The 15,202-nt window shown below is 42.3% G+C and overlaps 1 protein-coding gene across 1 annotated transcript in view; it reads left to right on the top strand.

The window, feature by feature from the left end:
• The window catches only part of arap2 (ArfGAP with RhoGAP domain, ankyrin repeat and PH domain 2), a gene marked incomplete at both ends in the record, with an annotated part of 152,009 nt that overhangs the window by 101,917 nt on the left and 34,890 nt on the right, over positions 1 to 15,202 (top strand). The window contains 3 exons of the mRNA XM_079257781.1: positions 6,004 to 6,148; positions 11,531 to 11,633; positions 12,265 to 12,463. Of these exons, the coding sequence (XP_079113907.1) occupies positions 6,004 to 6,148; positions 11,531 to 11,633; positions 12,265 to 12,463 (447 nt within the window). The remainder of the gene's footprint in view (positions 1 to 6,003; positions 6,149 to 11,530; positions 11,634 to 12,264; positions 12,464 to 15,202) is intronic.

Genomic DNA, 15,202 nt, shown 5'->3' with positions numbered 1-15,202 from the left:
TCCAGCAGAGCTTCGAACATGTCCCGAGTGAGGCGGGGGACATTGAGTCCGAATGGGCTGTATTCCGTGCCTCTATTGCTGAGGCGGCCGGCCGGAGCTGTGGCTGTAAGGTCGTTGGTGCCTGTCGTGGCGGTAATCCCAGGACTCGTTGGTGAACACCAGCAGTGAGGGATGCCGTCAAGCTGAAGGAGGAGTCCTATCGGGGCTTCTTGGCCTGTGGGACTTTGGAGGCAGCTGATGGGTACCGGCGGTCTAAGCGGCATACGGCTTCGGCTGTTGCCGAGGCAAAAACTCGGGCATGGGAGGAGTTCGGCGAGGCCATGGAGAAAGACTTCCGGACGGCTTCGAGGAGATTCTGGTCAACCATCCGGCGGCTCAGGAAGGGGAAGCAGTGCTCCATCAATACTGTGTACAGTGGAGGTGGGGAGCTGCTGACCTCAACTCGGGACGTAGTGGGTCGGTGGAAGGAATACTTCGAAGACCTCCTCAATCCTACCAACACGTCTTCCAATGAGGAAGCAGAGCTTCTGGACTCAGGGGTGGACTCTCCTATCTCTGGGGCTGAAGTCGCTGAGGTGGTCAAAAAGCTCCTTAGCGGCAAGGCCCCGGGGGGTGGACGAGATCTGCCCGGAGTTCCTTAGGGCTGTGGGGCTGTCCTGGCTGACACGCCTCTGCAGCATCGCGTGGACATCGGGGGCAGTACCGCTGGATTGGCAGACTGGGGTGGTGGTCCCCCTTTTTAAGAAGGGGGACCGGAGGGTGTGCTCCAATTACAGGGGAATCACACTCCTCAGCCTCCCTGGTAAGGTCTATTCAGGGGTCCTGAAGAGGAGGGTCCGCCGGATAGTCGAATCCCGGATTGAGGAGGAGCAGTGTGGTTTTCGTCCTGGTCGCGGAACAGTGGACCAGCTCTATACCCTCTTTGGGGTCCTGGAGGGGGCATGGGAGTTTGCCCAACCAGTCTATATTTGTTTTGTGGACCTGGAGAAGGCATTCGACCGTGTCCCCCGGGGGCTCCTGTGGGGGGTTCTCTGGGAGTATGGGGTACCGGACCCCATGGTACGGGCTGTCCGGTCCCTGTACGACAGGTGTCAGAGTCTGGTCCGCATTGCTGGTAGTAAGTCAGATTCGTTTCCGGTGGGGGTTGGACTTCGCCAAGGCTGCCCTTTATCACCGATTCTGTTCATAACTTATATGGACAGAATTTCTAGGCGCAGCCGAGGTGTTGAGGGGATCCGACTTGGTGGCCTCAGGATTGGGTCCTTGCTTTTTGCGGATTACGTGGTCCTGTTGGCTTCATCTGGTCGTGATCTCCAGCTCTCGCTTGAGCGATTCGCGGCAGAGTGTGAAGCACCTCCAAATCTGAGACCATGGCCCTCAGCCGGAATAGGGTAGATTGCCCTCTCCGGGTCGGGAGTGAGGTCCTCCCTCAAGTGGAGGAGTTTAAATATCTCGGGGTCTTGTTCATGAGTCAAGGAAGCATGGAGCGCGAGATCGACAGACGGATCGGTGCGGCGTCTGCAGTAATGCCGGCTCTGCGCCGGTCTGTCGTGGTGAAGAAGGAGCTGAGCCAGAAGGCAAAGCTCTCGATTTACCAGTCAATCTACGTTCCTACCCTCACCTATGGTCATGAGCTGTGGGTCGTGACCGAAAGAACAAAATCTCGTATACAGACGGCTGAAATGGGTTTCCTCCGCAGGGTGGCCGGGCTCACCCTTAGAGATAGGGTGAGGAGCTCGATCATCCGGGAGGGGCTCAGAGTAGAGCCGCTGCTCCTCCGCATCGTGAGGAACCAGTTGAGGTGGCTCGGGCATCTGGTCAGGATGCCTCCTGGATGCCTCCCCGGTGAGGTGTTCCAGACACGTCCCTCTGGGAGGAGACCCTGGGGAAGACCCAGGACACGCTGGAGGGATTATATCTCTCGGCTGGCCTGGGAACACCTCGGGATCCCCCCTGCAGAGTTGGCAAATGTGGCTGGGGAGAGGGAAGTCTGGGCTTCCCTGCTTAGGCTGCTGCCCCCGCGACCCGACCCCGGATAAGCGGCAGAAGATGGATAGATGGATGGATGTTTCAATTTTGATATGACAGCTTGAAATCCTTCCTTTCAGGTGATGGGATTTTAATGGATTACCTCTCTGTTAAAACATTTCCGGTTTAAGGGTGAAGCACTCTTATGAAATAAAAGAGTCAGTGCATTGAGAGAGAAACATATGATACTTATCTGCCGCATAACAGGGCATCAATCCATGTGTGGAAACTGAAACACATGGACTTATCTCTGAACTTTTAAACGATTTCTCAGTAACACTGTCCCAGCTTGCAGAGTCATTAAATCTGTTAAATAGATTGGAGTGGCTCTAATTGTGCCAAACCAATCGCTGAAATTGCAGGCTCTAATTAATTGCCTTTTTTTTTTTTTTTGACTCTTCAAACAATAGTCAGTTTGTTAAATTTTATCTGTATGCAAATACACGTCTGTACGTTCTTAATCCAAGAGCTGCAACAGACATATTGAAGGGGTAACCGTAGAAAGTGTCTGAAGTTATCAGATTAGCACAACTGTTTTAGTTTATGTATTAATAAAAAAAAATGTCTTTGAGTTTATTTGCGCTTGTAAGATCAGCTTTTAGTGTCTGTTAGCCAATGCTAACATTAGCATTGGCGTCAGGTAGCATAGGACCAAAACAGGCAGGTGTATTTTAGAGTACAAATAAATAACTTTCCAACGTTATCTAGCTTAGTGCATGCAGACATGCTGTAAAGGTTCCATCCCAAAAATCTAAAGGACCCTTTGATTGGTCTTTTACACCCAGCAAAGAATCTTCAACAGGAGTTCCACTGAATGAAACAGGCAAACTTTTTTAAGAGGCAAAAATAAAGTGTTATTGCTATTTTTAATTATCCAACCACAATAACTTGTAAGGTTAGTAATAACTTGGCTGATGGAAATAGCACTATTAGAAATCATCTATCCATCCACTTTATAGACCACTTATTCCAATTCAGGGTCATGATGAAGCTGGAGCCTGTCCCAGCAAGTAGCAGACAAGAGGCAGGATGCCTGGACAGGCTGCCAGTCCACTGCAGAATTAGCAAGACAGACAAACAACCACACATGCTAACACTCATTCCTAGAAGAGAATTTAGAGTGACCAATTAAGCTGTAATACCCAGAGTGTACCCACGCATACATGGGGAAAACATGTGAAACTCTCATTCCCAGCCAAGGCTCGAACCACTAACCTTCTTGTTATGAGGCCACCATTCTAATTGGCTGCCCCATCGCCTCAAGTATGTAAGCACGAAACCAAACTTAAGTACAACATAAGAAATATAATGTCAAAACAAATTCATCACAAACTCAACAGAAAAAAGAAGAAAAATAAAACACACCAAATCTAAAAGCTTAATATTTCAGAAAATTTCACAAAACGGAAAAATATTCCCCAAACTTTATTTAAATGTAGTGGTGCTGTGGTAAATGTTCTGGTGTTTGCTGTGTTGCTGCTTCACCAAGTCCTGCATATCTGTCATGATGTAGACGCAACTGGATAATTCTTGTGTGTGACAAGCAAAACAATCAAACTTTGCGTCTAGACGGTACCAACGTGGTCATCATCTTTTCAGTCCGTTTTATTCTGAATTTCTGTGGAGTTTTTCATGTTTCCAACGTTTTTGTGGATTTGTATACTCTGCTACAGGAGCAGTTTTATGGTCAGCACACAAAAAGGAAATTAACCAACAGATTTTCATCCCACGTTTCTAGCTTGGATGCAGTACAAATATAGTGCTTCAAAAAGAACAGTGGACCTCTGCAGATGCTTTTTCCAGGTTTTGACCAATTGTAGTTTGGATAAAAAGCAAAGTTCAGGCTTTATTTGTTCAGATGCAAAGATGTGTCCGCTGGGTAGACTCAATGTTGGCAAACAAGAGCCCTTGAGACTTCATCTAGAATTACTGAATACATATGGAGCAAGTACAAGTTTACATGACATTTCTTTTCCTTTACTGGGCTGATACAGTTTGTTGAGCTCCGATTTACATGAGTTCCAGTGTTGGGTCAGAACATTCAGGACTGTTCACTTTGAGTGTAGGTCTTCCATCTCGCACATTGTACTGCTCCTTTTGGATTAAATCAGATTAATTAAAGATCAATTAAATCTTATCTTAATTAAATCTACAATATTCAATACTGTATATTTGGATGCTTATCTTTTGCTTTTATAATGCCAATTATATTTATCAGAAATAAATCCACATTGATAAACAGATAATATTTGGTTTCGGAATCCTAATATCAGAACAGTAAATGTCGAAGTAACATCTACGTTTTCTGTACCATGATGTAGCTGCAGTTTTAGATAACTATAACAGAAAGTAAAAGTTGAATCTGATTAAAATCCAGGTGACCCAGCCTTCCACCAGCACTTAAACACACCATGCATTAGTGGAACTGGAGGAGTCTGAACACATGAAAGAAGTCTCAAAATCCAACTTGCACAGGGAAGCTGATCCATGCACAAATGTGATCTTACATCTGCAACCTATGCTATGTTTTCATTAGAATTTGAAAATTTGTACGCTTGGGTACTTTTTTTGAACACAGAAATGATCATATTTCTGAGGTTAAGCGTAAAGAAAAAAAAACAGTTTTCAAAATATGAATGTTTGTAGTTTCTAATGTGTGTATATGTGAAGTTATTTGCATGATTAAATATGTTTGTGGATTGAACATACATTTTCAAGTATCCAAAGTTTCTCACACATTTTTATCTGATACTGAGGCTTTAAAGCCCTTTTTTTTATTGAGTCATTGCATTGTTCCATTCAAAAGGCTGCTGCTGGCTGTGACACTTTGACTTACTGAAGCAGTAAATGCAAAGAAGAAACAGGCTTTGACATTGTTTCACTCTATCAAGTCTTCCAACATTTAAATGAACAATGTCACCACAATGAAATGTTTCATTTGCTTGTCATTGCACTTGACAGCAATGCTAACTTGGTTGAGGATATAATCTTATTTAGAGCTGTACTTCAAAGTAATGGTTAAAGGGGCGCTATTATAGTATTTCAAGTTTTCTGAGCTTTCTACAGTGTTACAGTGTTGAATCCTCATCAGACATGTGAACGGCACTGTTTTTTATCACCTAAACGCATGTTTGAGTTTGAGTTTGAGTTCCAGCACGCTCTCCGTTTGGTTTCCATCGCGACGAAAAACGCGTTGTTTTAGAGAGTTTTTTCTACTTCGAAATTCTTGTGACGTCCCGGGGGATAAGGTTCGGTGACTGGTTATCTTCTACTGGTTAACAAGGGCATGTATAAATACATCAGGCGGGTGGAAAACGTGGGATAAAGTTATTTCCAACGATGGCTGGTGAGTTTACCAAAGAGAGACATCCTGCTGCATTCGTTGCTGTGGGTTGCTGTTTTCCACTTCGTTTTCAGGGTCTGATTCAGGTTCCAACATGTAGGGCTGTATGCTATGTGTTGACATTGTATTTTGTTTTTTTACTGAGTTCATATTAGCCTAATCCTTCTGTTTATGAGGTGTTACAATGACGGCGAAAGCAGGTGCGGTGTGTGCTCCCGATGTAGTGCAGTGGCGGGAGGCGGGGCTTAATGCGGAAGAGTCACAATCCACTAGTTTTGCCCACAGGCTGATCTGACAGCCTACGGAGAGGGTCGGTCTGAAGTAAATAAAGCGATTTGTGACAATAACTCAATCAATCCCAGCCCTTCTGGTCTCGGAAATAAAAATAAATTACCCCGAAATACACATAATAGTTCCACTTTAAGAAAGGTGGATTAGAGACATTTTACAAGATGTAATTTAAGTCCAAGACAGATCTCATTTGCATGTTTGTAGGCATAATCTTGTTTCTAATGTACTGAGTAATTCTGAATTTTAAGCTGTATTGTAAGTGTGTATCCGGTCTTTATTTCTGCTCACCTATCCTCACACACACCGTTGTTTTGTGATGCCTGGATGTGTGTATGTTTTAGACATGGTGCGTCGTTGGTGTACATTGGAGGGTGGCTTCCTGAGTTACTATGAGAACGAGCGAAACCCCTCAGCCATGGGGAGAGTGGACGTCAGCGAAGTGGTCAGCCTGGCTGTCAACAACTCTGAGACAATGACTGGAGCCGGGTATGACTTCACACACACACACACACACACACGCACACACACACACACACACACACACACACACACACACAGTAGTGCACTCAAAATGATCCACAATGCATCAGTGGTCACTACACGGATCAATGTAATCCACAATGCATTGCGGCCAGAAGCTCAAATGGTAAGTGGCACAAACATCAAAGCAAATTAGAAAGAAAACAAAGACCTTTCATTATTTACTGAATAGATAATAATACATCAAACTAAACTTGACACATAAATGACAGCCAGGTTACTGTGCTCTAATTGGAACCCAGTTTGTCAAAACAGCTCTGATGAAGCCTCTTAACAAGGCGTCCTATGAATCCCCTTTACTAAATCAGGATTTAACCTGCTTTAAGGACAACCATACGGCACATGAAACAAAAACCTCCTTTGTGATTTATTTCTTTGATTGGCTGAATAACAATTTACTGCTCATATAATGCCGTCCCAGTTTTACATAAACACACATGAGCTTGTAAACACAGATTTCTGCAGCACTTCCTCCTCCTCCTCCTCCTCCTCCTCCTCCTCCTCCTCATCATATGTCTTGTTACCATAATCTCAGACAGAGCATCATTCACTTTTACTGAACCATCCGAGCTTTACGAGGGCTATATTTTCAGTTTACTCTGGCGATGGTGCAGCTTTAACCGCCATTTCCTGTTAACTTTACGGCCACCACCTCTCGGATCACTTTTCTTCACTCTGCTTTTACATTATGATTCAGTTAAAAAGTTACTCTGACAACAAGCTTTTCCTTATTTCCACTGGAGGTGATAGAATCACACAAAGAAGATCTTTTCCTCGTGTGTCTTGCTTTGTTTGCATGTGCTTCAGTTTCAAAGCAATGGAGTCTGATAACGGTTCATGAAAAAGCAGCGGATGTTACAAATACCAAACTACATTTATTTGTAAATTTTATCTACACAGCTAATATGAAACACATCAGGCAAGATAAACTGTGGGCTATCTAATGAACTGGGCAAGAAAAAAACAACAACCCACACATACAGCAGTGGCAGGTACAGTAACACTGGGCGTGCACAGCCTCTACAAAGCAGCTCCAGTTTTAGCTTGCCGCATGCATCCCAGTTACAGGTCACAGCGACACCCTGAGAAAGGCTATTATTTCCCTGTTGCTAACACTCTTAATGGCCGTGCGTTTCACTAGATTAAACTCAGCCTCACTCCCTCTCGCTTCTGCAACTTCCAGCATTACCGTCGTGCCTAGTATGCCCGTGCACGGAGAGCGTCTCACCTCTTGACTGTCTACCGCTCATGAATATTAATACATGCAGATGACACACTCCCACCAGCAGCCTATCACCGCGCTACAGGAGGCCGTAGGTGTCGCTTCCATTAAACACGGCATTTGGGTAATTTCACCGTGGCAGAGGACACCGTGAATTATCGAGCGGCCTGAAACATACGTTTGCTAAAGTTGCATGAATATTACAAACCCACTCCCGAGGAATTAATGCACAGGGAGCATGTTGGCTGGTGATAAGTTGAGATTTTCCAGGGACTCCCCCCCCCCCCCCCCCCCCCTCACCATGCCTGTTTGAACAGGAATATTTGTAAGTCAGTTTTGTCCTTCAGATCCATTAAACAATCCTGGAAAGAAGCCCGCTTTTCCTTTACTTTTTTGCCTGGTTTCCTTTTAATTTGTTTTGGTTTCTATTCCCCACCACTTCTCTTCATTCTCTTCTCTTAGTCACACCAATACAAAAAAGGACTTTTTAAACACTCCTTGAAGGGGGTTAGGTTGGGGTCTTTGTAATTTAGATGGGTTATATCCCTAAAAGAGGGCTAGTGAATGAAAATTACTTAAAAGCTTATGGTGTAATTAAAATGCCTTGTATGTAGATAACTTTGCAATAGGCTTTTCCAGGAAACTCATATTTCACTTAATTAATTGCTCTTTCTATGGTTGTGGAACGCAGCAAATCTCATTTTCTCAGTCGGAGCTGAATTATTAAGTAAAAAAAGATGCAAAGCTCTGAGTTTTTATGTGTTCATACAGGTACAGAGCACTTTAAGTTGCCCTTTGCGAAACTATTCAACTAAATGTGTAATGTGAAATGAAATTCAAATGCGATCCAAGCAAATGAGTCTGACAGATTACCATCAAATTATGTAGATTTGTGGCGGGGAATACGCTTTCTCCAAAAGGTGTCACCTTTGGCTCAGTCGTTCCAGGAGAGTTAAAGCAGAGCTGCTGCCTCTTTGATCAAAAGGAGGCAGTGTAAGCGAGTAAAGGATGCTGTCTATGCCTCTCACGGTGGAGGTTCATGTACCACTAACTGTCATGCTGTCATTAAGGCATATTTTGTATGATTTCTCAAAAATTTGGATGAATAATATTCATTTAGCTGACACTGATGCTCACTTTATCTAGGAGAGCATTTGTATCCCCTCCTCTTTGCCTCAAAGTTATAAAGCACAAAATGAATACAAGGGGAGTTATCGCTTCCAGAGCTGTCCGATGTCTTGAAACCTTCTGTTGTTCACATCACAATCTAAGACTGTTAAAACCTGCTCGGTGGCTGGTTTGACACACCTGCTGACTAGTCAGTGCAGCCTGGGCGTTGGGATGACAGATTAACCTGAGTGATGTGGCTAGAAAGCAACAGGAAATGCAGCAGCAGCAACTCCAGGAATGTACATGATGAACTTTAGTTTGCCATGGAAGTGAGTTAGAAGAACTAAGTTTTGTGGTCAGAAATGGATTTGGTATTGCTTTAAAACTTGTAAACTTGTAACTTGTTGACCTACTAATAAAAAAAAAAAATAAAAAAAAACAGTGAACTTAAACTTGTTTTTACAAGTTTTGGAAATATGGCTTTTGGGGATTTTTTTTTTATTTTTTTTTTTTTTATTTTTTTTTATTTTTTTGCATGATTTCACTATTTTATATCTCTTTTGCTACTTGTCTTACTTATACATTGACACCAAGTTTCTTTTCACTCTTTCATGGTTTTAGAACAGCTGCACTGTCCAACCATTGCTATGTTATGTTAGTGCAGTATCAGGTTTGAGGGTTACATGAAAAAATAAACATGCAAAGAGGAAACTGAGGTAAATAATGAGTATAACACTAAGAGAAGTAAATTGAAACAAGGCAAATGTAGCAAATAAAAGTGGCCTTTGTGGTCTTGGCTATACTTTCCACTGCTGTTCAGGGTGCCAGTTCTTCCTCACCTTTGCCACATCTTATCTTCCTCCCTCTGCGACTCACATCGTACAGCGTTCATCTCGCTTTCCTCCACTTCTTTCTTCACCAATGCAATTGCCGGGAACAACAGTGTACTCTTCTGACACTCTCTCCCTGTGGGACCTCTTCTAACAAGCGCCTGCACACCTGCCAGCATGGAAGCAAGAGGGTGGTGTGAAGGGGGTGAGGAGAGGGAAGGGTCGAGTGAGGGCACGCAAACACCCATGTCTCACTTGTTCCCATGATACGTGTGAGAAGTGAGCAACTCCGAGCTGCTGTGACCTGGGTGACACATCACCTTAAACACCCATTGCTGAAGCATTTAGAGGCGCCCTCAATGTAGCAAGAAGGGGAAGCAGAGTTTGGCAGTGTGTGTAGGTCATAAAGGTAGCAACACTGTCCTGTTTACTTCCACAGAGACGGTAATAAGCAGAGAAAGGAAGTGAAAAATAAAGGAGATTAATAGCAAACTTTTTGGTTCCAGCAGTGAGGCTCTGCTGTGTGTGTGTATGAATGAGTGTAAAAGTGCAGGCATTCTCCTCTTATTGTCTTTTGAAGGATGCTGTGTTTTGGGGAGAGCTTAACCTCAAGCACACAATCCCACTTCATTTACAGAAACTCTAAATGTTTCTCAGAAAACAAGTCAGAACAGACCAGTCTGGTTAATGCTAAATGCTAAAAAGCTCCTTTGGATGACATGCTCAACCCCAACTATTCCCTGAAACACTTGGTTTGGGCGTATTATTGGTTTATATTACAATAGAATATCCGCCATGGACAGGCAAAAATTTAGATATAAAATTGTTATTTTGTCTGTGATGGACTGGCGAGTTGTCCACGATGTAACCTGCCTCTCGCCCAATGACTGCTGGGATAGTCTCCATACCCTCAATCGGACTAAAGAGCTAAGAATATGAATGAATCTGCATTGCTGTTTGTTGCCGTACTGCCTGTGGCTTTTTGTGCCACTTACTACACAAACTGGGGGAATATTTGGATGCCACATCTACTGGCTGGAACTACCTTCTACTAAACCATTACTATTCCAGTAATTCACTAACACCAGGTATTACCTCACTCTGAGTTTAAAGCAAAGAGGGGCTGTCTTTTCCAATTTCCATTTCAGATTTCTAATTGAAGGTCTTTTTTTTCTTATTTTAAGCAAAGGTCATTAAAAAGGGTTTAAAAAAAAGTGAAATACAAAACAATTAGTCCCATGAGCATTCATCCAATGTGATGATTTGTTATGCATGTAAATGGATGCATGTTAAAGGGTGTGGTAGCGGGGCTAACTTACAGCAGTACATTTCATTATCTCTGGATTGCAAACGTGTAATCAAGTGAGTGGAATGTGCTAACCTCAGTGACTGCCACACTACATTTAATTTAATGAGCCATTTACATCGGACATGCTCATTTACGACCTGTTCTGCTGTCATGTAAAGCTGGGGTTGGTAATCTTAGACTTTTTTTTTTTTTTTTTTTTTTAACTCAGGGTGAAGTGATTCCTCGTCCTGATAGTAGTCTATATATTTTGTAATCATGAACAATAAGAAATATAGTTAGAATCCTCAGTTTACTGTAAATCTGTAAAAACTCTGACCATTCAAGATGTTCAGACCAAAATGGAGTTGTTTATTTCTTATAGAGAAAAAAAAAAAAAGTCTTGCATCACACACGGGCAAAACCAGAGGAGGAGAAGCCAAGACAGGGTGTTACTTTAATGCATAAAAATAATATGTAACATGAACTACGCCTGTGCCTTTCGCGAGCTGGATATACATAAGTTTTTCATATTAAAGAAGGTGAATACTTTACTAGCTAACTTTACAGCTGTGCTGCTGCTGCAGGAATGCAACACAATCAATATGGGTGTAGATATTTAAAAAAGCAGATTTCCTACATCTCCTCATTTCCATTGAATCATTGTGGTTAAACGGCTGGGTATCATTTGATTGTCTTTGCAATCTAAATGGGAATGCTTTCAGATATCGTTGAGTGTGGAAGTATTGAACTTTTTTCCTTTTCCATAAAAACCTTGTGCAGAAATCTGTCATTTTGAACGTTTCTGCTGTTTTTCTGCATTTCTAGGAACATTTTAAGTCCCATATACGATGTGTAATGTGGAGCTTTGTGTCTGGCAGAGCCACGTACACCGTAGAGCTGTACCTGCAGACAGAGCGTGTGCTGATTGTCGGAGCTGAAACACAGAATACGCAGCACGACTGGATCCAGGCGCTGACAAAGGTGACACACTTCGCGCCGAGCACACGACACAAAAGCACACATTTCTTATCTTCTCTTCTAAGTTTGTTTTTCACTTAAAAGCAAAAAGAAGAAACGGTGTGAATGTGCCGCGGAACCACAGCACATCTGTCTCACATTTTTCCATTCACTCAGCCACTTTATGTCCTCACCGAGCCCCATGCTGCCTGTACGTCTTTCACTAAGACAAGTGGCTTTGCTGTCTCTTTCTGCATGCTGACAGGATCTTGTAATAATACCCGATAAAAAAAAAAAAAGAAAAAAAAATATGCCCCCGTTTTCTTCCTTTATCTTTTTAGTCCCAGGCAACCGAGTGATTGCTAGGGAAAGGTGTTGCATCATTAGCCCATATGTTTCTCCATCTGTACCACAGACTTTCAATTCGAATCACAGAACAATGACCAGAGAGAGCTTAACGGTAGAAATACTTTCACAAGGGACCAGAAACTTTGCAAAGAAGGTTGCACCTGCTTTGTGTTTGTGTTCTTCTTCTTCTTCTTTTTGATGACTTACTCGAGAAAAAAAAAAAAAAAAAAGTTGAACATTGTTAATCCTAGAAGTTCTTTTTTTGTTCTTTTTTTCTCTCTAGCTTTTGTTTGTGTGTCATCCGCAGTGCTTCGTACCGTTTAAGGTAGAGAGACTGGTTCGGAAAGACAGCGAATTGATTGGAAGACTCCACTACAAAGAAGGCCACGACCTGTACCACTGGAGGATGGGCTGGTTTATGCTGGAAGGCTCTACGCTGCACTACAGCTCCGGAGATGAGGAAGGAGACGTGGAAAGCCTTCAACTCAAGCAACTGCAGGAGCTTAGTAAGCTTTCTGATTGCTGTCAATGTCATTTTAATTGTTTATTTGCTTCTGTGGTAGTTATAAAAAAAAAAAAAAGGCTTTTAACTGGAATTTTTAATTGAGAGCCAAAGAAAGTTTCAATTGGTGATCTGCCATAAAATCTATTATTTCATGCAAAATGTGTTGGTTAGGTTAGACAACCTTATTTAGTACACACAACTTTTTATTGCAAAGGTAAAAAAAAAAAAAGCATTAAAAGTTACTTCAGGAAAGAGGGTTTAAGAAATTATTTTTAAAAAAATTGTCAGCAGTTCCCAAAATCCTACATCTTTGAGCAGGTGTCAGACAACCAGCTGGACTCCAGCTCACCTTTGTGATGTGGATCAGGTGGATCAGGTCCACCAACACAGCAAACTCTGCCTGGATTTTTCTGATCAGAACAGCAGGGTTTATCACTCCAACCAGGAAAACCACTACGAGCAGAGGAGTGGATGGGTATGATAGGTTATATACCTGCAACCCCCCTTTTTTTTTCTTTCTACAAACAGCCTCGTTGGTGGATGGGATAAACCTGAACCCAACGAGAAACCCCTCCATTAAAGCCAGACTTTGTGATGTCCTGAGTCCAGTGACCACTATGACAGTTTTATGGAAATAACAACGTCACCCATTGAGTTACATTTGTTCTGGTTGAGGTCCTACTGAGCTGAATACTGTAGATCTCTCAAAAGTGTGACAACATACCGTAGCACACCTTAGATCTCAATAAGCTACCCCCATTTCCACCAGAAAATAGCCCCTTTAATACTGCTGTTACACTTTAATGGGTTATGAATCAGATATTTCAACATCACAGTGCTCAAAACGAGCATCCCTGCTTTTCATGCTTGATCGTGCCAATGGTCAGCGGTGGTCATTTTTTGATCAATGCAATGAGATTTGCGCCTTGTTAACTCTCAATTGGACTTAATATGTCTCTGTAATTACTAAAAGTCTACCAATCTATAACAGCAGCTTTCATAACTACTTAATGATGTCGGAGGCAGTGTGCAAGCGACCAGTGTCAGAAGACATTTCAGCTTCTCACACCATTACACATTTCAGTTTAAACCCTGCTATTAGTGGTTAACTGACATGCTCGGAGGCAAAGGGATGCAGCCGTGAATGTGAGAGGCTGCTCTATTAAAATGAAAAGAGCAAAAGTCAATATTACATCATTTAAGTAAAACGTGTGTCAGAATGGGATTCGGGTTTATTCCAGCTGCTTCCAAAATCTTCATAATTTCAAGGAGGGGTTACTGCCAGGTCAGTTTATCTCTGATTGTCCGCATTACAGGCAAACAGGAGTTATATGAAGGACAGTCAGAGAAGAAGGCTCTAAAGTTAACGCGTACTTCAGCAGATGATGGAGATTTTTTGAACATTTCAATTGATTGCAGCAGTGTGACGCTCAAACAGAAGGAGGGGAGAATCAATGGATCTTTTTAATCTACTTACAGCTCGACATGGATCAAATCGTGCAAAGTGCCGCCCCATCTTCTCACCTGGGGCGGGATAAAGAACTGCAGCGGTGTTCATTTTTATTCCCGGCTTTCACAAACCATGTTTGTCACAGCCGGGGATCCGCTGGTGCCAGAAGGGACTGTGTTTTGTCAGGGGGGATGGTGGGTTGCGAAGCACTGAAAGGATCGCTTTAGGATTCACAGTCTGTGGCATGGGATTAGCTGTTATTTTCTCTACAGTGACACCACCACATGAAAGGTGCCCCCTGTGTAGCACTGAGGGATTAAATAAACACACTTTTCAATTAAAATCACAACATGTTTCACTTCAGACTGCGTAAGGAGTTTATTTTAAGTTGGATGTACTCTGGTCTTGTGTTTTTGGCCTCAGGCTGCAACATGCATATGGAAGTAGTTTCCTTATTTTGCAAATAAGCAGATCTAATCAGATTTTTTTTAATTCATTTTATTCTCAGTTTTCTTTTCTGTCATTTATCTTAAATTCAATAATCAGGTGAATCCTTGCAGACTTTGAATTATTTCAAATTGAATTTGTGATCTTTGTGATCTTTTTTTGAATATTAAATGCTGCCTGTTATGCAATCTGGACAAAAAAAAGGTGTTTGGCTCACTTGGAGTTCAGCAGTGTATTTAACAGGATATTGATTTTTTTGCAGTATCTTGGATCAAGATATCTGCAGCACAAATAACAAGACACAAAAAGTAAAATGAGGGGGAAATGGCAGATAGAGGTGGATTATCATTAACTTGTCACAGTGCACAAATCAGCCTTCCCGCCCATAACTTTCTGAAATTACAGGCTGTGTGGCTCCTTCTCACATCAGTTATCAGCATCAGCACAAGGCTACAGTCTGTCATATGTAGTTGTCATGTTTCAGTATTAAATAGGAAAGATTTAAATGAAAATTTTGTAGTAATTTTATTGCATTTATATGAGACCAGTCCAATGTGAATAATTCTCTGCTCTTCTTCTGAATAATATAGCCTTTGTTTTTGCAGCTGTGACTTGGAGATGGTGCTGACCATTCAAATCCAATTATGATGACTTTTTATTTTAATTTAGTTTCTCTGATAAATTGGTTTATTAAAGCTCATGTGTTCAGTATTTGATTTCTGGTGGAGCTGTGGGGCAGTCTGTCTGTTAGTCAGTGCGTTTTTTTTTTTTTTTTCCCATGCATGCACACAAAGATCTAAATGTGAAAGTGTTAGGATTGCAACATTACAGCAGAAATGCAGA

This window comes from Telmatherina bonti (assembly GCF_933228915.1).
Source record: "Telmatherina bonti genome assembly, chromosome: 18".
Lineage (NCBI taxonomy): Eukaryota > Metazoa > Chordata > Actinopteri > Atheriniformes > Telmatherinidae > Telmatherina > Telmatherina bonti.
The sequence above is the reverse complement of the archived record's forward strand: the minus strand, read 5'-3'. Positions and strand labels throughout refer to the sequence as shown.